Raw genomic sequence first — 19525 nt, forward strand, 5'->3', positions numbered from 1 at the left:
GACACGGTGAGGGGCCACAGGGGTGACGGCGAAGGGGTCATGTGGGTGACTGCAAGGGGCCACAGGGAGACACAGTGAGGGGCCACAGGGTGACAGTGAGGGGGCCATGGGGGAACATGGTGAGAGGCCATGGGGGTGACGGCAAGGGGCCATGGGGGACACAGTGAGGGGGCCACAGGGTGATGGTGAAGGAGCCATGGAGGTGACAGTGAGGGTACCATGGGGGTGTCAGCGTTGGGGACATGGTGAGGGCCATGGGGGTGACAGCAAGGCAGTTTGTGGGGGTGACACTGAGGTGGCTCAAGCCGGGCTGGAGCTGCAGGGCTGGCCACAGGGTGGATCTGGAGCTTGATCCCATGCGGCCCAGGCCCTGTGCCCACAGCTGGCCAGCCCGGGGTGGACTGCATGTCCCTGCTGCGTCACCCAAACACCACCTTTTGTAAACACCCTGGCTGTAATTCAGCAAGGATCTTGGTCCCACCACAGCCAGGTCAGCCAGGAGGCCACAGGGCAGAGTGCCGGGCAGGTGGCCATGGTGCCTGGCCCACAGGACAGCCCCCCCCCCAGCTGCAGGCCCCAGGCGCCTGGGGAGCTGTGTGGGAGGGACGCAGCCTGAAGCTGGGCCGTGGCCTTTATTACATCTGCTCTGCTGAAAATAAATACTTCTTCACACAGTTGTGCAGGGCGCGGGGCAGGCGCAGGTGCCAAGTTCCCAGGAGGCAGGGCCCCGGGGCGCCCCTGGAAGGGAGGACACTATACCCCCGCCCCACTGGTACACCTGGGGAGGGGCCGTGGGGTTGGGGTTCACAGCAAAGTCGCCCGTTCTGGGAGTAAGACCTCACCAGCCAGCACTCCCATCAGGGCCCACCACGGGGAGCTGGGGCACTCAGCGAGGGGGTGGCTGGGCAGGGCTCTGGGAAGGCACGGGGTCCGCAGGGTCCGAGGGGTCCACGGGGTCACGCATGCGCAGCGCGTCGGGCGGGAAGGCCACGTTGGTGCAGAAGAGGCCGAGCAGCAGCTGCCGCTGGCACTCCTCCCACTTGGCCAGCGCGTCCCCCAGGGAAAGGTTCGCGCGCATCCAGCGTGGCAGCGCGTGGCTGTAGGAGGAGCAGGACAGCGGCACGGAGGGCAGGGACCGAGCGCGGCGCAGCTCCGTCTGCTCCGTCGACCTGCGGGGCGAGGGTGGGCGTCAGCGGGTGCTCCCTGGCCGCGCGGGAGGCAGGCAGGGCGGCGGCTCACCCGGCAGGCAGGTGGCTGCCCAGCTTCCGCTTGGCGCGCATCATCAGGTACTGGCAAAGGCTGCCTGTCTGCTCCTTCATCCACCGGATGTCCTCAGGGACGTCGGGCAGCCACTCCAGCAGGCTGGGGAAGTAGGGCGGACAGGCTCACCGGCCACCCCCGCGTGCGGGGTGACGTCCCTCACCACCCCGCAACCCCTCCTGGGCTGAGTACCGGATTGTAAAGGAGACGGCGCTCTCCAGTGGCAGTGTGTACGGCACCATCATGGCGGTGGCCAGGCGCACAGGCAGCATGTTGGACAGCGTGGCCATCAGGTCATTGGGCTCCACGCAGGCCTCCAGCAGGGCTGTGGGAGTAGGGAGAGGGGAGAAGGCGTGGGTCGGAGGAACAGAGCCTGGCCGGCCCAGCCAGGTGCCTCCTCCCCGCACACCCACCCTCATTGAGCCGAGCCGGCAGGTGCTCCAGGATGAGGTCCTCCCCGGATGGCAGCGACGAGTCCCCCACGTGGGCCGAGTCCTCTGCAGCCTCCACCTCCTGGGTGACCTCGTCCTCGGGGAGCTCGGGCTGTGCCGGGGGCAGCGCCAGCAAGGGGTTGGGCCGGTTCAGGAGGCCTGGGGGGGGTGGCAGAGACTAGGGTTAGGATTAGGGTTAGGGCTTGGGTGACAGGGCAGCCCATGATGCAGCTGTCAGTGGCCAGCAGAGGGCAGCAGGCCATGGCCTCCCCGCCCCCCCCACACACACACACCTCCCCGACCGGGCCCTGCGGGCAAACACTCCTCCCACCTATGGCCCCACACACACCTCCCTGACCTGCCCCGCGGGCGCCACTCTTTCCTACCCACGGTCCCGCACTCCTCCCACCCACGACCCCACACGCACCGTTCCGCCGCAGGAAGCGCAGGCCATCCCGGTAACCCTGCTTGCACATCTCCCGTAGCACCTGAAGCCAGGAAGGTGGACCCTGAGCACTCTGGGCACCAGCTCTGCCCCTCGCCGCCACCCAGCAGCCTGTCTGGGCCTAGCCTATTCCCAGCACGGCCGGTGTGGTTGGCATACTGCCCGCGTCCTGCCCGCTCACCAGGGGCTCCGGCGGGAAAAGCGCCTTGGACAGGCGGTAGAGGTTGCGCAGGTTGAACTGGATGCTGGTGTTGGTGACCCTGAGCTCATGGATGTTGGTAGAGCTGTCCTGTGGGCAGATGTCACTCTCGCCCGAAAAGGGGGACACGGTGATGGTGTGCTTCAGCTCGTAGAGGGGCAGGTTGTCCGAGATGCCGCCGTCCACATAGCGCTGGACAGCGGCAGACAGCACTGTCACGGCCGACCCTGGGTGGCTGGGCTGGGGCCTCTCCCCCAGTGGGCACCAGCCACAGGAAGCAGGGGCCCCGGGGCCCCTTGAGCAACCCGGAAGTGAGGCAGAGGGCAGGGGCAGGCGGGGAGCAGTTCCCCTCCCGGTCCCAGGGGTGCAGGCCAGGCCCACAGGCTACGTACCACACCCTGCAGGGCCGGAGGGATGAGGCCACAGTACACGGGGATGAAGGTACTGCACACGTTGGCCTGGGGGCGGGAGGGGCTGGTGAGCCGGCCTGGGGCTCCCCACGCCCCCCACGAGGCCTCACCCGGGCACCCACCTGGATTAGCTCCTCCTTGGAGCTGAAGTGGGACAAGATGACATTCTGGCCATCAGAGACGCGGGTCAGTGAGATGCCCAGGCGGCCGCTGGCGCGCTCATGGCAGTCAGCTGGCAGGGTCTTCAGCAGGCAGCCACGGATGGTCTTCACCAGGTTGAAGGAAGGGTGCAGGGGCCCCAGGAACCGCTTCCGTGCCTCCTTGGACACCTCGATGATGTTGGCACCTGCCTCACCTGGGGTGGCAAGGCCACAGGATCAGGGGGTCAGGCGACCCCTGGGGGCTACGCGCCCAAGCTGCCCAGCACAGCCTCAAGGTAGTGTCCTCAGTGACCTCAGAGGGGTTGCAGGGCCCCAGGAGCCTGGGCCGACTGGCCAGCAGAAACAAGGACCTGCCCTCTGCCAGCTATTGCCCAACGCCTGTCACCATGAGTCACGGGTCTGGTGTGGCATCAGCCCAGGACTGGGGACACAGCAGAGGCTCAACTCTGAGCGCTGCGCCGTCACCCACTTGGCCCAGACTGGGGCCAGGCCTCAAAGTCCTCAGTCCAGGCCATCGGGCCCCTTAGGGTGGCTTGGCGGAGCTGAGGACCTGCCTGGGGCCACTTTGGGAGATGGCTGTGGGCAGGGGCAGACCGGGTAGCAGGACTCAAGAGGTCACGAGGGGACCCCGGCCTGCTGCTGGACACGTGCCTGCTGGCACTCCCAGAGGTGGCCTGGGGCTGTAAACACGGTCCCTATGTGGCAGCCGGAAGTGCGTGTGTGGACAGGCCACTAGGGCATCACTGACCGTGGGGCTCCAGAGTCCAGAGGCCCCACCCGCACACCCAGGAGTCCAGCACCCAGGTCTGGAGGTAGGCAGGAGTACCGGCACCGTCCACCTGCCCCCCAGACCCCTCCACCAAGGGCCCCGGGCCGCAGGGGGCCGCCCCACACCGGGGCTCGGCCACTTATTGGCCCAGGGGCAGGAATCCTGCATTCCTCCGGCATCGGGCTCCGCCGGCCAGCTTCTTTCTCTTTCCAGTGAAGCAGCTCTGGCTGCACCTGCCCGTGCCCTCCCGGGAGCAAAACAAACCAGCGCCGCCCCCCGAGGAGCCTGTGCCCCTGGCGGGACCCCCGCTCACCCAGGCAGGCGCCGGTGACCAGCGCGGTGGCTGTGAGCGCGCCGGCCGAGGCGCCGTAGATGTGCGTGGCGTTGGCCACCAGGAAGGGTGCGTGCTCGCGGAGGCAGGAGGCTACGCCGATGTGGTAGACGCCCAGGAACCCGCAGCCCGCGAACGAGATGTTCCACTTGCTCTCCCGCGGGAACATCGCGGCGGGCGGCCCGCGGCCCTGGACTCCGGTGTCGGCCGCCGGAGCCGAGACGCTGCCCAGGCCGGCGCGGGCGGCGCTTTGGGGCCGCGGCGGGGGCGGGGCCGGCGCGCACGGCCAATGGGGGCGCGCGGGGAACGGCCGCGCCCACGAGACCGCACCCCCACCCCGCGCCTGGCACCTGCGAACCGAGGGGACCAGGCCAAGCCCAAGCGGGGGTCGGCCGGGGGTCCCTGACCCGCGAGGGGCGGGCCGGGTGTCCGGCGCACGGCCTCCTCCTCCTCCTCCCCTTCCTCCCCCAGCGCCGCCCCGGAAGCAGAGGCGCCCGCTGACATCACGCATCCTGGCCGGGGAGCCCCCAGAACCACCCTGGTCCTGGCGCGCTTGATTCTGGTCTTTGCACTTTGGGGGGTGCGCTTGTGGCCACAGGGCTGGCGGGGGACCCTTAGTTTGGGGTGGAGACGCACAGCTGGACAGGGACCAGGTCGCACCCACCCCTGATCCTGGCCTGGGGACACCCCACGGGGAAGCAGGGGAGACCTTGAACGGTGTGGTGGTCGGGAACAAAGACCCCAGGTGGAACTTTGGGGTTCCAGGAATGGGGTACAGAACTGCAGGGCCTCCCGGTCTGTTCTCAGACACCTCTGCCCTGGTTCTGGAGGACAGACCCGTCCCCCAGGAGGCTCCTGGCCAGGAACATGTTGGGAGATTCCAGGAACCCCGGCAGCTGGCCGCACGTCACCCCGCTCCCCAGAGACCTGGCTGGCTCCCACATGAACTGTGGGCAAAGCCCCAATTCCAGAGTGTGTGACGGCCAGGTATCCCCAGTACCCATCCACCCGTCACCCCAGCCCTTCAGCCTCAGGCAGAGCCTGGTACCCCAACACCCCACTCCTGCCATGTAGGCTGCTGGACTGACCCCTGATGGTCCCGGGGTTCCTGCTGAGCATCCCCCCACCCGCCCAGACTCCCCAGGACAAGCAGCTCAGACCAGAAAGTAACATAAAAGGCTTTATTGGGGGGACGCAGGATCTAGTCAAACAGGCCGAACCCCATGTCGTCATCCGACTCCTCCGACTCTTCCTTCTTCTCCTCCTTCTTCTCTTCCGCTGTGTTGGGGGGAGAGGTGTGAACGGGGTGTCCTCCCTGCGGTGTTGGGGGGACAACAGCCCACACCCACTCACTGGCAGCCCCCACTCACCTGCTGCAGGGGCCGCACCGGCAGCAGGGGCCGCGGATCCCGGGGCAGCAGACACGGCCACAGCCCCCCCAGCCGGCACACTGGCCAGCTTGCCAATGCCTGCGGGGAGACCGGGTGAGCTGGGCCGCACACACATACACGCCCCACGTGTGCTCCGAGCCCAGGACAGGCCCTCATGTGTGTCCACTGACGCCTGGGACCAGGGAGCCTAGTGGGGATGGCCTAGGCTCCAGTCACTGGCAAGAGGGACAGGACTCTGTGGGTAACACCCTGCTGGAGCCCCACGGGCCAGAGGACCATGGTCACTGGGCCCCCTCCTTCCCCCTCACCCCAGGGCGTGGCAGGGGACTTCTGATAGCCCTGCCAGGCCTGTGGCCGCGCAGCCGCCCCGTGAGCACACCACCCGGCACCCACGGCTGCGGGAGCGGCCCACATGCTCTGGTCCACCAGCGAAGCCTGCAGGCCACGCTGGCCACAGGGATTAGGGCGGACGTGGCGTGGTCACCCCCAGCACTCACCCTGGGCGATCACATCCTCAATGTTCTTGCCATTGAGTTCACTGATGACCTGTGGGCACGTGGAGAGTCAGCAGCCCCCCGCCCTCGCCCTGCCCGCCCCTTGTGGACCCATGGGGTGGTCAGCAGCCCCCGGCCCTCCCTGCCCATTGTGGGCATGTGGGGTGGTCAGCAGCCCCCGGCCCTCCCTGCCCATTGTGGGCACGTGGGGTGGTCAGCAGCCCCGGGCCCTCACCCTCCCCGCCCACTGTGGGCACGTGGAGGGTCAGCAGCCCCTGCCCTCGCCCTCCCTGCCCATTGTGGGCATGTGGGGTGGTCAGCAGCCCCGGGCTCTCGCCCTCCCTGCCCCTTGTGGACCCGTGGGGTGGTCAGCAGCCCCCGGCCCTCCCTGCCCATTGTGGGCACGTGGGGTGGTCAGCAGCCCCGGGCCCTCACCCTCGCCCTCCCTGCCCATTGTGGGCATGTGGGGTGGTCAGCAGCCCCGGGCTCTCGCCCTCCCTGCCCCTTGTGGACCCGTGGGGTGGTCAGCAGCCCCGGGCTCTCGCCCTCCCTGCCCCTTGTGGACCCGTGGGGTGGTCAGCAGCCCCCGCCCTCGCGGGCACGTGGGGATGGTCAGCAGCCGAGGCCCTCCCTCGCCCTCCCCGCACCTTGTTGAGCCTCTCGTCGTCCGCCTCGATGCCCACACTGTCCAGGATCTTCCTGATGTCCTTGGCGCTGGGCGACGCGTTGCCCCCAAGGGCGGCCAGCAGGTAGGAGGCGACGTAGCGCATGCTACGGAGAGGACGCCGTTGGCGCCGGGCGCCGGGACGGCCTCCCCCGCCGGGACCACGGTGCCCGGGAGGACCAGCAGGTGGCCGGCGTCCTCCGCCCCCCGCCGCCCTCACTCCGGGTCGCCTGCGTGCTGGGCGCCGTCCGAGCACCTCCTGGTCCTTCTGTCCCCGTCCCGGTCCCCCGACCCCCTCCCCCGGTCCCCGGTCTCCCTCCCGGTCTCCCCCGTGCCCAGGCTCACTCGGCGGCCTCCCCGCTCGTCCTCGGCGCCGTCCCCGACCCCCTCTCCCGGTCCCCGGTACCCCTCCCGGTCTCCCCCGTGCCCAGGCTCACTCGGCGGCCTCCCCGCTCGTCCGCGTGCGTCCTCGGCGCCGTCCGCGGCGGAAAGGAAGACGCCGACGCGGGGGGCGGGGGTAAACCGCGGTCCCAGCAGCCACCGCGCGCGGCGCCGCCAAGTGACGTGCCCACTCGTCCGGTGACGACATCGGCGGCGCCCTCGAGGCGGGCCGGGCCGGAGTGGACGGACGGCAGGCCGAGGGGGAGACGGGCCTTTCCGGAGCGCCGAGGGGGAGACCGGCCCTCGGTCCCGGCGGGGTCGGCGCGCGTGGGTGGCCGGCCGGGCCTCCAGGTGCCCCGCGCTCCCGGCGTGCCGCGCGGCGCCTACAGCTCCCAGCATGCCGCGCGGCGCGGACTGCAGATCCCAGGGTGCCCCGCGGCCGAGGCGGCGGGCGGAGGCCGTGGCGTCCATGTTGTGCTGGGCCTGGGGCGGCTGGGCGGTGCGCGCTTCCCTCCCGGTCCCTCCCCGTCTGCGGGTCCCTCCTGGTCCCTCCCGGTCCCTCCCCGCCGTCATGGCGTCCGGCCTCCCGTCCTTCCCCCGGCGCTGAGCTGACCACCGCGGGCCCGCAGCCCTTGTGGACACGGGTTCGCGTCCCGGCTGCTCCGCTGGGCGAGCAGAGAACGGCCCGAAACCTCGGGGCCTTGGGGGACTGAACCAGGAGATGGGACAGCTGTGCACATCTGCCTTTCCAGTAGAAATAAATACCCTTTTTACTTTTATTTCATAGCCTTCATTGTCGTTATTATTATTTATGATACAGTTCCATAGGCCCTGGGATTTCCCACACCCCCTCCCCAGTCCCCCCATCACTGAGTTCCCCTATATCACTACTGAAGTATAGTTCTTCATGCACAGTCATATGTCCATCATTGCGGGCATGGACGGTGGAGGAGTCCAGCATCCTATTGTCAAGATAGAGTGAACAGTTTCACTGGGAGCCCCTCTTTGTCTGGAAGTACAGATGCCTACTGCATTGTATCCTCACATCTGGATAGGATAGTCTCCATGACACGGTTACTGTACATCCCCTTAAACGAAAAGCTACAAAACTGAAACAACAACAGGAAGGAAAAAGAAATGAACAATACCATGAAGTTAAATAACATGCTACTGAATGACTAACGTGTCACTGAAGAAATGAAAATCAAGAACCTTCTTGAAGAAAGGGATGCTACTGTATGATCTATTTGAAAAGATGAAACTTAAAAAAAAAATTAAAATCTTTATGTCAAGTCAAACCCACAGAACCACCCGAATAGTACATAAACAAGGGTTGAGAGAGACCCGGGAGGGAAATAGTGGGCTCCTCCCTCTTGGGTTACTACTTTCGTGGGAGGGCATGAAAACTAGTACGGGGGCTGGTGTGGCTAGACAGAGAGGCACTCAACAACATCCGTGAGGGCTGCATAGTTGAGCTGGTTAGATAGAACCAAGCTTCAATACCCATCGACAAGTATGAGAGCCAAATGGGATGTGGGACAGACTGGACTAGTCTGCTATACATACTGGCAAACCAGGGTAGGGGGCGGGCCTGGTGGGGGTTATTGTGGGTCGCTCCGACTAGGCTGCAGCTTCCACTGGTTGATGTGAGGGCCGAGTATGTTCTGGGCAGAACCAGGCTGGACTGCAACACACATTGGTTTCAGTGGATGTCGGGACTGAAACCAGAACCAACCCAGTAATTGCAACCACCAGCTGATCGTGGCGATAGACTGTGCCGGGCCCTGTGCTTGCTACAACATACAAGAATCTGGTCTGGGAACACCTCAAAGTTTCTTTGGGGATCTCCCCAATCGAACTGCTGGACTCAGAACCCTAACCAAGAAAAGACAGAAGAAAGAACAAGTCAATCAACCACCTCAGCTATATGTTGGCAGTGAAATACTGGACAAATGAAGGCTCTATGATGGACTATGTCAATCAGTGGATTCTTCAACGACCTCATCGTGCTTGGAGTGGCGAAAATGGCAGCGATTCATAGCTAATGAACTATCAAAACCACTTGAGCAAGGATCTCAGAGCATGTCCCACATCCGGGACCTGGGGTGGGTGGGAGACTGGGTGGGGCTTCTGCCTCAATATCCCCCTTTACCTCAGATACAAGAAGGAAACAATATGGACATAATAGTCTTACCCACTTCCCTATAGCCCCTGAAACTTTTTACCGTAATTAACTATGTAAAGATTGTCAAAAATATAATAAACATAAATAAATTTTTAAAAATCTATGAAATACAATTTCCGCTGATCTTTGTTGGTGAGATATGCCTCCTGCAGGCAACAAATAGATGGGTTTTAGGATTTTTTTAAATCCAGTCTACTAATTTGTGACATTTGATGGATGAGTTTAAGCCATTTACATTCAAGGTTAATATGAATGTAAATGGTGGTAATTTGACCCTGTCGTTTTAGCAATGGGTTGTCCATTGATTTAGTCTTCTGTTGTCATTTTCCTGGGATGTTCTTCACATTTGCCTTTGGTTTTGGTGGGTGCTATTCCTCTTCTCTGTCAAGAGAACATCTTGAAGTATCATTCGTAGCGCAGGTTTGAAAGAGGCAAATTCTTTTAACTTTTCTGTACTGTGGAAGAATTTTATTTCCTTTTCAAAGACAAAGAAAAGCTTTGCTGGTACATTATCCTGGGTTGACAATTTTTTCTTTTAGAATCTGGAATATGTCACTCCATTCTCTTCTGGCCTGTAGAGTTTCCTGTGAGAGATCTCCTGTGAGTTTAATTGGCAATCCTTTATATGTCAGTTGATTTTTTTCACGTGCACATTTAAGGGTCTTTTCCTTATGTTCCAATCGAAGAGAGCTTGATTATCATGTGTCGTGGTGAAGATCACTTTTAACCAGGCCTGTTGGGAGTTCTGTGCCCCTCCTGGATCTTGTTTCTGAATTCTTTCTCTAGATTAGGGAAAAAATCCCTACTATTTAATTGAACACACCCTTAATCCCAGTTTTTCTTTCTGCACCTTCTGGGACTCCCATAACTCTTACATTTGGCCTTTTAATAGTATCTTTCAATTCTTCAATACATTTTTTTAGCTTAACCCAGCTCTGCTTCCAGCTTTTTGTTTGTTCCTCTTGGTGACAGGAAATACCTTCCAATTCTGAGATTCTTTCTTCTGCCTCCTCCATTCTATTTTGGAGACTCTCCTCTGTACTTTTAGTTTGCTTCACCATATTCTTCATTTCTGATATATCAGCTTTCATTTGATTCATTTCCTGTGTAACAGATTCCTTAAATTGCTTGAACTCCTGCTTTATGTACTTCTCATTGTTGATAAGAGGCTTTATAACAAGTGTTTTGAATTTTGTACCCTCCATTTGCTCGATGTCTCCCTCAGTGAAGTCTGAGGTTGGCAAAGGCTTTTGCTCCTTTGCAGGGCAGTCTTCAGTAATGGTCATTGTGCCACTGTCTCTTCTTTTGCTCTGGGGCATGGTACTTCTGGTTAGCAGAGCCTTCTGCTTGGGGCAGGTTTCTAAGCTCTGCCACCCACACGTCTACAGTTCGGTTTTATTTAGTGCCGTTGGTACTCAGCTCTTTGTTTGCAGTCACTTGTGCCGCTCCCTCCAGCGAGTTCCAGGTCTGGGTTCTTATGTTAGATTTCCACCATGGTCTCAGTAGCCCCAGCTCCTGCCTCACCACTCCCCGCCTCCTGTGATACCATGCTGAGGCTGCACCGCTATCTGTACAACCTTTCTCCCACTTCCGGTTGGAGTAGGTCCCAGGATGAGGGAGACACCAGGTGTCCTATATAGCTAGGTTGTTGGTGGTGCTGATCTTGCCAGAACCTGTTGGCCTTCAGGTCTGAGGGCTGCCCGGACCTATTTTGACCCGTACGATGCCCTAGTCAATATTATTTTCCTGTGGGACCACTGCAATGCACTGAGTTCAGTAAGTTTGCTCCCAGCTCAGCACATGCACAGCTCACTGTTGTCCCTGCAGGGTTGAAATTTTTCCACACTGTACAAAATGGCGCCCGATTTGGCTGTAGGGGGCAGAATGGGGTGTAAAATCCACCCTGTTCCCACACTGCCCATCTGGGATCTGCTGCTCTGTCTCTGCTCCTGGTCAAATCAAATAGACCAGCAGGTGGGCAGTTCTTTGTATGAGTTTAGCTCCTGAGCTCTCAGTAAACGTCCCTTCCCACCTTGTTGCTGGTGGAGTTTAGGTCGAAGCTTGCTTAGTGCTACTGGGGTACCAGTCACTGCAATACCACACCGTTGTGTGTGGTGCTTTCCTGTGTCTGTCTGTGGGAAGTCAGCGAGCCCCCAGGCACTGGGAGGCCAAGAGTCCACAGTGCTAGAGTAACGGAAGCCCACGACCAAAAGCAACCTTTTTAATATTTTGTTTTTGGTTTTTGCTATTTACACAGTTGAGAGGGATGCATGCCCATGTGGGCCCCTAATGAGGAAGGGTCAGGCACAGAGGAAGGTGGGTGAGATGCGCGTCACCCCAGGGGAGGGACCTCTTCTTGCTGTCAGCGTACAGCAGTACCCAGTGGGTGGAGAACGGTCCTCCAATGACCCCCAGACATCCCGATGAGGGGACGGTCCTCTGATGACCTCCACACATCCCGACGAGGGGACGGTCCTCTGATGACTCCCAGACATCCTGACGTGGCCAAGAGCGTTTAGAGCCAGGGGACTTGGTAGATTCATTAATCTTCCCACCTCCCCAGCTCTCCTCATAAGCCCTGGGTGCCGCAGTCCCACAGAAGCCAGCCTACAAGTCTCCTGCAGGACCTGCCCTTAGACCCGCTTCTATGGTGTGTACTGCGACCCCTTGCTCCGACACTGGCAGGCGGGTACTGTGGCCTAGCCCAGCCAGGCATCTCTGTGTGCCAGGGGGTCCCCTACCTGGGCGGCTGTTGGGCCCTGACCCACACAGGCCCTCTCTAAACCACCCTGTCCATTGCTGTGACTATCTGTGAACACAGTAGGCTGGTCCATGGAAGCCCCCAGAAGTCACTTCTCTCCTGAAAATATGCCCCCAGCTGTTCCTACTCCAATATGTTCCCAGGCAATCTGCCGCCCCCCGCGTGGGGGACAAGATAGCGTGTCCTGGGCTCGGAGCTCGCTGTCTTCCTCTCTTATCTCAAGAAAAAAAAATATGCTGGTAGATGTATAATTAACCCACATTTCGCATCAAGCAGGCCCAGAGTTCCTGCCAGCCCCTGGAGCTTCTCTCCCAGCAGTGTGAAACTTGCCAAGGTGCAAGGCAGCCTGGGCAGTTGTCCACAGCAGGGAAAACATACATCTTTTTAAAAAAGATTTATTTGCTTTTTATTGGAAACTCAGATTTACAGAGAAGGAGAGGCAGACAGAAAGGTTGTCCATCCACTGGCTCACTCCCCAGATGGCCACCACGGCCAGAGCAGAGCTGATCTGAAGGCAGGAGCCAGGAGCTTCCGCTGGGTTTCCCATGCAGGTGCAGGGCCAGGCACTTGCTGTCCCTGGTGCCTCTCAGATGCACGGGCAGGGAACTGAATTGAGGGAGGCAGCTGGGATTCAAACCAGCAGCCCCATGGGATGGTAACACCGCAGGTCAGCCCAAACTGGCTTCCCCGTGACTCCACAGCGCCAGCCCTGAACACTTCAAAACATGTGATTGGATCAACCTGGCCTAGAATTCTTTTCTGGTCATGAGAGTCTTAGAGAAGTTCCTCCAGGTCTCTGACATGGGTGCAGGGTCCAAGCCCATGGGCCAGGGCACTGGCTGCTTTCCTGGACCATGAGCAGGGAGCTGGAAGGGAAGTGGAACAGCTGGTATACGAACCGGTGCCCACATGGGGTACTGGTGCTGCAGTGATGGTTAACCCGCTGCAGCCTGGCGCTGGCACCAACAGGAAGCTCTCACGCCTTGGCACAACCCTTGAGCACAATGCCCCAGGAGAGGCACCAGGGGACCCCACTCCAGGAAGCCTCAGCCCAGCAGACCTTGGAAACCGCAGGCTGTGGGCAGAGCTGAGCCCCCAGGTGCCAATGTTGAGTGGGAGGTGACTCGGTCCCACCCCTTCCTGAGGCTGTCTTCTGCCAGTGACGCCCTGGGGTGTGGCGGGTGGGCGACTTGGGTACCCATGCCCCTGCTACTCACCAGGCCTGGATCTGGTTCATGTGGGGAGTGAGCCAGTGATGGAAGATGTTTCTCTCCATAAATCTGCCTTTCCAACAAATCTCTTTTTAAAAGATTTATTTATTTTTATTGCAAAGTCAGATATACAACGGTCAATCTTTAAAAATCATTCCTGGGCCCGGTGGCGTGGCCTAGAGGCTAAAGTCCTCGCCTTGAACACCCCGGGATCCCATATGGGCGCCGGTTCTAATCCCGGCAGCTCCACTTCCCATCCAGCTTCCTGCTTGTGGCCTGGGAAAGCAGTCGAGGACGACCCAAAGCTTTGGGACCCTGCACCCGTATGGGAGACCCGGAAGAGGTTCCAGGTTCCCGGCATCGGATCGGCGCGCATCGGCCGTTGCGGCTCCGTTGGGGAGTGAATCATCAGATGGAAGATCTTCCTCTCTGTCTCTCCTCCTCTCTGTATATCTGACTTTGTAATAAACTGAATAAATCTTTAAAAAAAATAAAAAAATAAAAATCATTCCTCTTCTCTGTCTTTCAAAGTGGTTATTCAATTTTTATTTTCATTTTATTTAGGAGACAAGCTCTTCCAAACATTGGTTTACTCCCCAAATTCTAGAAACAACCAGGGCTGGGCCAGGCCAAATCCAGGAGCCAGGCGTCCAGCCTGGGCCCCCAGGTGGGTGTTGGCGACCCCAGTACTGGAGGTGCATGGAAGAAGCAGGATTAGGACCCTAGGTGTGGGACGCGGGCCTCCCACCAGGGGCATCAAGCCCACCCCACACACTCCAGGAGTGAAAACATCCCCGTGGGTGACTGCACGCAGCCTCCGCCTGGCCCCAGCTCAGGGTCCAGGAGACTGGGCGCACGTCCACCCAGCCCTGCGAGGGGCGGGAACTAACAGGCGCTGCCCGGCTGGACGAGGTGCAGTCGGGGTCTCTGCATCCAAGCCTGGGCAGGGTACCAGCTGCTGGACTGGAGCCTTCTCTCTCCTGGAGCCTGCGAGGGGGCAGGACCAGCAAGCCCCGTTCCTGGGCACCTGCCCCTGGCTGTGGCTTGGTGCCCGGAGAGCCTCCCCGCGGCGACGCCGCCTCGGGCCTGGCGCTGACCGCTGACCGCTGACCCCCGCCCCTGCGCGGGGCGTGACCGACGGGGCGGAGCCCGGAGTCCCCGCCTGCGCGCGGGAAGCGGGAAGCGGGAAGCCGGCCCGGGCGCCGGTCTGCGCGCTCTCCCGGCTGAGCCCAGAGCTCCCTGCAGTGGTCACTCCGAAGCCACCAGGCGGCTCTCACCTCGGGTCCTTCACCACGTCCGCTTCTCAGACGCCCGGGCCCAGCCACCCGCGCGGCAGGTGAGGGTCCTAGCCCCGCTCCTTCCCAGCCGATGCGTGCGGGCGCCCAAAGTGGGCTCGGACCCCAGGTCGGGGTGGGCGGGGAGGGGGCGCAGGCGCGGTCCAGCTTCATGACGGAAAGGCCAGGGGCTCCGAGCCGCCCCGCCAAGGGGCGCACAGTCCCCAGAGCGATCACACCGCCCCAGCCGCGCTGGCCGGGCTGCCCTCACCCCCTCCTCTCCTGGGCTCCGCAGCTTCCCGGGGCCTGCCCGAGCAGGCCTGGCCTGCGAGCTGGGACATGCCCGTCCCCCGAGGACAGCCGGCGGGTGATGGCGACAGAGGCGGAGGGGCTGCAGCCCGCGGCAGCTGCCACCCCAGATGCTGCCGCAGCCCAGGCGGCAGAGGCCGAGCCCGCCGCACCTCCTCTCCTGGCCGGGAACAGACTGAGCCTGGACCTGCAGCCCGGGGGCTGCCGGCGGCTCCTGCGCCTCTGTGCCCAGCCGGCCCCCGAGCTGCAGCAGGTGGAGTTCCTGCGGCTGAGCCCCCACCAGGACCCCAGGCTGCTGGAGGCCGCCCTGGCCCTGGTGCCCACTCACCTGCCCCGCCTCCGCTCCCTGGTCCTCACAGGTGAGCCTACCTGCCTCCTGTCCTGGACCCTGCCTTCCCAGGGGCACTGCTGAGCTGACCCAGCGTGCACGGGGCAGCACGGCCCGCACTGTCCAGTACCTGCTACAGCTCAGGATGGGGAGGGCTGCTGGGTGGGGCTGGGGGCTGGGGCCCTGGCGCTGAAGGCCATGACCCCTGCCCCTCCCCAGGAGGGCAGCGCCGGGACCCACTGGGTGCCTGCCTCCCGGGCACCCTGACCACACTGCCAGCCGCTCTGGGCGGCCTGGCCCGCCTGGCCCACCTGGACCTAAGCTTCAACAGCTTGCGGACGCTGCCGGCCTGCATCCCACACATGCGTGGCCTGGATGCGCTGCTGGTCTCCTACAACCACCTCTCGGAGCTGCCTGAGGCTCTGGGCACCCTCTCTGCCCTCACCTTCCTCTCGGCCGCACACAACCAGCTCCAGGCACTGCCCACCACGCTGGGCGCGCTGACCAGCCTGCGGCGTCTCGACCTCTCGGGGAACCTGCTGGACGCCCTGCCCCCTGCCATCTCAGGCCTCTGCAGCCTCTCTGAGCTGAACCTGGCGTCCAACGCACTGCAGGCCGTTCCCGCGTCCTTGGGTGAGTGGCGGCAGAGCCCCAGACCAGCGGGCAGCACCCCTTGTCCCCTGCGGACTACGGGCTGCTCATGCTAGCCAGTGCCCACTGCTCTCCGCCCGTTCACAGCTGGGCTGCGCTCCCTGCGGGTCCTCACCCTCCATAGCAACCGTCTAACCTCCGTGCCCGCCAGCCTGGCGGGCCTCCCACTGCTGGCTCAGCTGGACCTGCGAGACAACCAGCTCCGAGATGTGCCTGTCGAGCTACGGGACGCCCCCTTTGTGCATCTGAAGGGCAACCCCTTGGGCGAGGCCTCCCCAGGCCTCCCGAGCCCCCCAGGTAGGCCCACACCAAGGCAGGTGACAGGTGGGCCCCCAGGCCTGGCACCAACCCCAGCACCTATCAACTCCTCCCACAGGGAGGCCCCTGGAGCCAGAAATGCCCCGGCTGTCCCTGACCTCGGATGTGGACAGGTAGGGGGTGGTAGGTGAGGGACACCCTCTCTCTACCCTGTCCCCAGGGGCCTCTCGCTGCCCTCTGACCCACGCCCTTCCTTCCTCAGCTTCCTGGTGACCCCCCGAGGCTGCTGTGTGACCCTGGCCAGTGGTGTCCGCCTACGGTTCCCAGCAGGGGCCACTGCGGCCCCTGTCACCATCTACTACCAGCTGTGGCTGCCGGAGCCAGGCCTGGCCCCCCTGGGTCCCCACGACTCCCTGCTTAGCGGTGTCCTGGAGCTGCGGCCCCACGGGCTCGTCTTCCAGAAGGCATGACAAGGATGGTGGAGGTTGAGTGGGGACACGGCCGCAGGCTGGGCCCCAGCCCTCACACACCCTGCCTCCGCAGGACGTGAGCCTGTGGCTGCGGGTCGTGCCCCCTCGGACCCGGCTGTGGCGTGAGGTGGTGGTCAGGACCTGGAGTGACAGCAGCTGGAGTGACCTGGAAACCCACCTGGAGAAGGAGGCACCCCAAGTGAGAACTGCCCGGGCTAGGTGGGGTCAGTGGGCAGCCCCGGCCCCTGCCTGCTGCTCTCACAGCGTCTCCTCTGCCTCTTGCTGTCCCAGTGGCTCTGGGCCCGCTGCCAGGTGCCCCACTTCTCATGGTTCCTCGCAGTCCTGCGCCCCGTGTCTGATGCCTGCCTGGTGCCACCGGAGGGGACGCTGCTGTGTTCCTCGGGCCATCCCGGGGTCAAGGTCACCTTCCCCCCGGGGGCCACTCAGGAACCTCGCCGTGTGTCCATGCAGGTATGGGTCGGCTGGGCCGCAGGCAGCAAGGGTTCCCCAGCACACGGACGCTCAGGGGCCCTGTCCACTGCAGGTGGTACACATGGCTGGCCGGGAGCTGCGAGCCCTCCTGGGGGAACCCGAGGCAGCTGTGAGTCCCCTGCTGTGCCTGTCCCTCAGTGGCGGCTCTGCCTTCCTGCAGCCGGTCACTGTGCAGCTGCCTCTGCCGGCCGGGCTCACAGGTAAGAGGCAGCCGGCTGGGACCTGGCCCCAGGACCTGGCCGGGGGGCCTCAGCTGCTGTCCCCACCCAGGCCTCAGTCTGGACCGCTCCCGCCTGCACCTGCTACACCTGGCCCCTCCCGCAGCCTCGTGGGACGACATCACAGCGGGGGTGGGGCTGGAGCTCACCCACCTGTATGCCCGCTTCCAGGTCACCCACTTCTCCTGGTCAGTGTGCCCCGCCCGCTCCCTCAGCCCCCTCCCTGTGTGTTGAGCCCCCTAGCTTCACTCCCGGCCCCCCAGGTACTGGCTGTGGTATACCACCAAGACCTGTGTTGGGGAGCTGGCGCGCAAGGCCTGGGAGCGGTTGCGGCTCCACCGCGTGAACCTCATCGCGCTGCAGCGACGCCGGGACCCTGAGCAGGTCCTCCTGCAGTGCCTGCCCCGGGACAAGGTAGGGTAGTGTAGAGGGCCTGGGGGAGGCTGTGGGTGCCAAGGGCAGTGTGGGGGGCTCGGTGAGGCTGTGGTAGGCTGGGGCAATGTGGGGGCTGTGGGGGCCGGGGGAGGTTGTGGTGGGCCGGGTCCAGTGGGGGGTGCTGGGGGAGGTTGTGGTGGGCCGGGGCAGTGGGGGGTGCTGGGGGAGGTTGTGGTGGGCCGGTGCAGTGGGGGGGCCTGGGGGAGGTTGTGGTGGGCCGGGGCAGTGGGGGGGGCCTGGGGGAGGTTGTGGTGGGCCGGGGCAGTGGGGGGGGCTGGGGGAGGTTGTGGTGGGCCGGTGCAGTGGGGGGGCTGGGGGAGGTTGTGGTGGGCTGGGGCAGTGGGGAAGCTCTGGGGGCAGTGGGGACCTGGGTGACACTGGGTGCCCAGGGCAGTAGGGGGGGCAGTGGGGAGATTGTGGGGGCCGGGGCAGTGTGGGGGCTGTGCAGGCCTGGCTCACTGGGAAGCCTTGGGGGTGTGGTGGGGCCAGGTCCCAGGAGCTCGGGCTCCCCGCAGGTGGACGCTGCCCTGAAGCGGCTGCTGGATCGGTACCGCGGCCCAGAGCCCTCGGACACCGTGGAGCTGTTTGAGGGCGAGAAGTTCTTTGCAGCTTTCGAGCGGGGCATTGAGGTGGACGCCGGTAGGCTCTGAGCCCAGGCAGGGACCCCTTGGGACCCCTTGCGCTCACCCCCAGCTGACCGCTGCTCGCCCCCAGACCGGCCCGATTGCGTGGGGGGCAGAGTCTGCTTTGTCTTCTACTCCCACCTCAAGAACGTGAAGGAGGTGTATGTGACTACAGCCCTGGACCGCCGCGCTCAGGATGTGCGGGGACAGGTGTGTGCTTGGGGTCGGGCACGGGCCCCCAGGCTGCCCAGAGCTCTGAACATCCCCTCCCCCCAGGTGTCCTTCTACCGGGGCACAGTGCCCACCGAGGTCCCCGCGGAGGCTGAGGCCGCCCGGCGGAGGAAGGGTGCAGATGACCTGTGGATGGCTACCCTGCCCCTCAAACTGCCGGTGCGGACACGGCCCATGGCGTGCTGGGGGCGGGCTTGCGGGCAGGGCAGGGAGGTGGGGCTCCCTACACACCTTCCTTCCCGCAGAGGCTACGGGCATCCACGAGGGCAGAGCAGGGTGCTGGACTCTCCCTGGCCCCTCTGAACCTGGGTGACGCGGAGACCGGCTTCTTGACCCAGAGCAACCTGCTGAGTGTGGCAGCTCGCCTGGGGCCCGACTGGCCCACCGTGGCCTTGCACCTGGGCCTCCCCCACCAGCAGCTGCAGCGCATCCGCCACGCCTTCCGGTGAGGGACGGGGCCAGGAGCCGGGAGAGCTGGGCCTCAGCCTGCTGGACTCGTGGTCACCACTCCTCCTCTCCCAGGGACGACCTGGATGGGCAGATCCGCCATATGCTCTTCTCCTGGGCTGAGTGCCAGGCTGGGCAGCCGGGGGCCGTGGGGCAGCTGCTGACGGCCCTGGAGCAGAGCGGCCGGCGGGACGTGGCAGAGGAGGTTCGGGCCATCCTGGACCTTGGCCACAGCAAGTACCAGGACAGCATCCGGCGCACAGGCCTGGCCGGGCAGGACCCCTCTCCAGCTGACCCCAGCCCTGCACCGGCTGCGGAGCCTGCCCAGGCCTAGGCTTGGCCACGTGGCCCTGGACTTGACCTGCTGGGGTAGGCGGGGCCCTCCATGAAAGCCTTGGTGTTCTGTGTGCAAAAAACACGCGCTGTTGTCTCTGTTGCAGCTGGCTTTATTTGAGGGGTGGAAGGGAGCTGGAAGGTCAGGGGTGGCCCTGTGCCCAGGACACCCTCCTAGGAGCGCCACACATCCCACCGGCGTTACAAAATAGCAGCCAGCCCGATACAAAATCGCCTTTGCTGTCCCGCTGGGCCTATGTTCCCTCCCAACTCCCCCAGCTGGCTGCGGGACCCCTCCTCTCCCAGAGCACCCCTCTCACGCGCTCCACCAACACTTGCGCCCCTGCGGTGCGGGCAGCAGGC

At 63.2% G+C, this 19525-nt stretch overlaps 3 protein-coding genes across 3 annotated transcripts; 1 reads left to right on the forward strand and 2 right to left on the reverse strand.

Annotated features, from left to right (window-relative positions):
• Positions 1-696: 696 nt before the first annotated feature.
• On the reverse strand, positions 697-4292 carry LOC101521600 (patatin-like phospholipase domain-containing protein 2). Its single transcript, XM_004599246.2, has 9 exons — positions 3989-4292; positions 2868-3100; positions 2728-2793; positions 2318-2527; positions 2119-2179; positions 1674-1850; positions 1453-1585; positions 1240-1362; positions 697-1169 (listed from the first exon to the last, which is right to left on the reverse strand). The coding sequence occupies exons 1-9, from the start codon at positions 4173-4175 to the stop codon at positions 887-889; spliced, it is 1473 nt and encodes a 490-aa protein (XP_004599303.2). The 5' UTR covers positions 4176-4292; the 3' UTR covers positions 697-886.
• Positions 4293-5173: 881 nt separating this feature from the next.
• Positions 5174-6689, reverse strand: LOC131477940 (large ribosomal subunit protein P2). The gene is made up of 4 exons (XM_058659567.1): positions 6539-6689; positions 5895-5943; positions 5377-5475; positions 5174-5284 (listed from the first exon to the last, which is right to left on the reverse strand). Exons 1-4 carry the CDS (start codon positions 6659-6661, stop codon positions 5208-5210), a joined length of 348 nt encoding a protein of 115 aa, XP_058515550.1. The 5' UTR covers positions 6662-6689; the 3' UTR covers positions 5174-5207.
• Positions 6690-14267: 7578 nt separating this feature from the next.
• On the forward strand, positions 14268-19238 carry LOC101521367 (p53-induced death domain-containing protein 1). The gene is made up of 16 exons (XM_058659629.1): positions 14268-14429; positions 14663-15035; positions 15224-15637; positions 15743-15952; positions 16032-16086; positions 16176-16377; positions 16457-16582; positions 16675-16854; positions 16928-17075; positions 17146-17281; positions 17357-17507; positions 18044-18167; positions 18243-18361; positions 18428-18541; positions 18628-18827; positions 18905-19238. Exons 2-16 carry the CDS (start codon positions 14738-14740, stop codon positions 19161-19163), a joined length of 2736 nt encoding a protein of 911 aa, XP_058515612.1. The 5' UTR covers positions 14268-14429; positions 14663-14737; the 3' UTR covers positions 19164-19238.
• The last annotated feature ends 287 nt before the right edge of the window (positions 19239-19525 follow it).

The sequence above is a fragment of the Ochotona princeps genome, unplaced genomic scaffold, assembly GCF_030435755.1.
Source record: "Ochotona princeps isolate mOchPri1 unplaced genomic scaffold, mOchPri1.hap1 HAP1_SCAFFOLD_148, whole genome shotgun sequence".
Classification (NCBI taxonomy): domain Eukaryota; kingdom Metazoa; phylum Chordata; class Mammalia; order Lagomorpha; family Ochotonidae; genus Ochotona; species Ochotona princeps.

What these genes read in the sequence shown, in the direction of transcription:
- LOC131477940 (XM_058659567.1), bottom strand. Translation starts at nt 6,661, where the DNA reads ATGCGCTACGTCGCCTCCTACCTGCTGGCCGCCCTTGGGGGCAACGCG. An exon ending in TGAGGATGTGATCGCCCAGG is followed by an intron (nt 5,476 to 5,894) that starts GTGAGTGCTGGG and finishes GTCTCCCCGCAG; the next exon opens with GCATTGGCAAGCTGGCCAGT. An exon ending in CGGTGCGGCCCCTGCAGCAG is followed by an intron (nt 5,285 to 5,376) that starts GTGAGTGGGGGC and finishes CCCCCAACACAG; the next exon opens with CGGAAGAGAAGAAGGAGGAG.
- LOC101521367 (XM_058659629.1), top strand. Translation starts at nt 14,738, where the DNA reads ATGGCGACAGAGGCGGAGGGGCTGCAGCCCGCGGCAGCTGCCACCCCA. An exon ending in CTGACCTCGGATGTGGACAG is followed by an intron (nt 16,087 to 16,175) that starts GTAGGGGGTGGT and finishes TTCCTTCCTCAG; the next exon opens with CTTCCTGGTGACCCCCCGAG. An exon ending in ACGGGCTCGTCTTCCAGAAG is followed by an intron (nt 16,378 to 16,456) that starts GCATGACAAGGA and finishes CTGCCTCCGCAG; the next exon opens with GACGTGAGCCTGTGGCTGCG.
- LOC101521600 (XM_004599246.2), bottom strand. Translation starts at nt 4,175, where the DNA reads ATGTTCCCGCGGGAGAGCAAGTGGAACATCTCGTTCGCGGGCTGCGGG. An exon ending in GCGCTTCCTGCGGCGGAACG is followed by an intron (nt 1,851 to 2,118) that starts GTGCGTGTGGGG and finishes CACCCCCCCCAG; the next exon opens with GCCTCCTGAACCGGCCCAAC. An exon ending in GGCAGCCACCTGCCTGCCGG is followed by an intron (nt 1,170 to 1,239) that starts GTGAGCCGCCGC and finishes CTCGCCCCGCAG; the next exon opens with GTCGACGGAGCAGACGGAGC.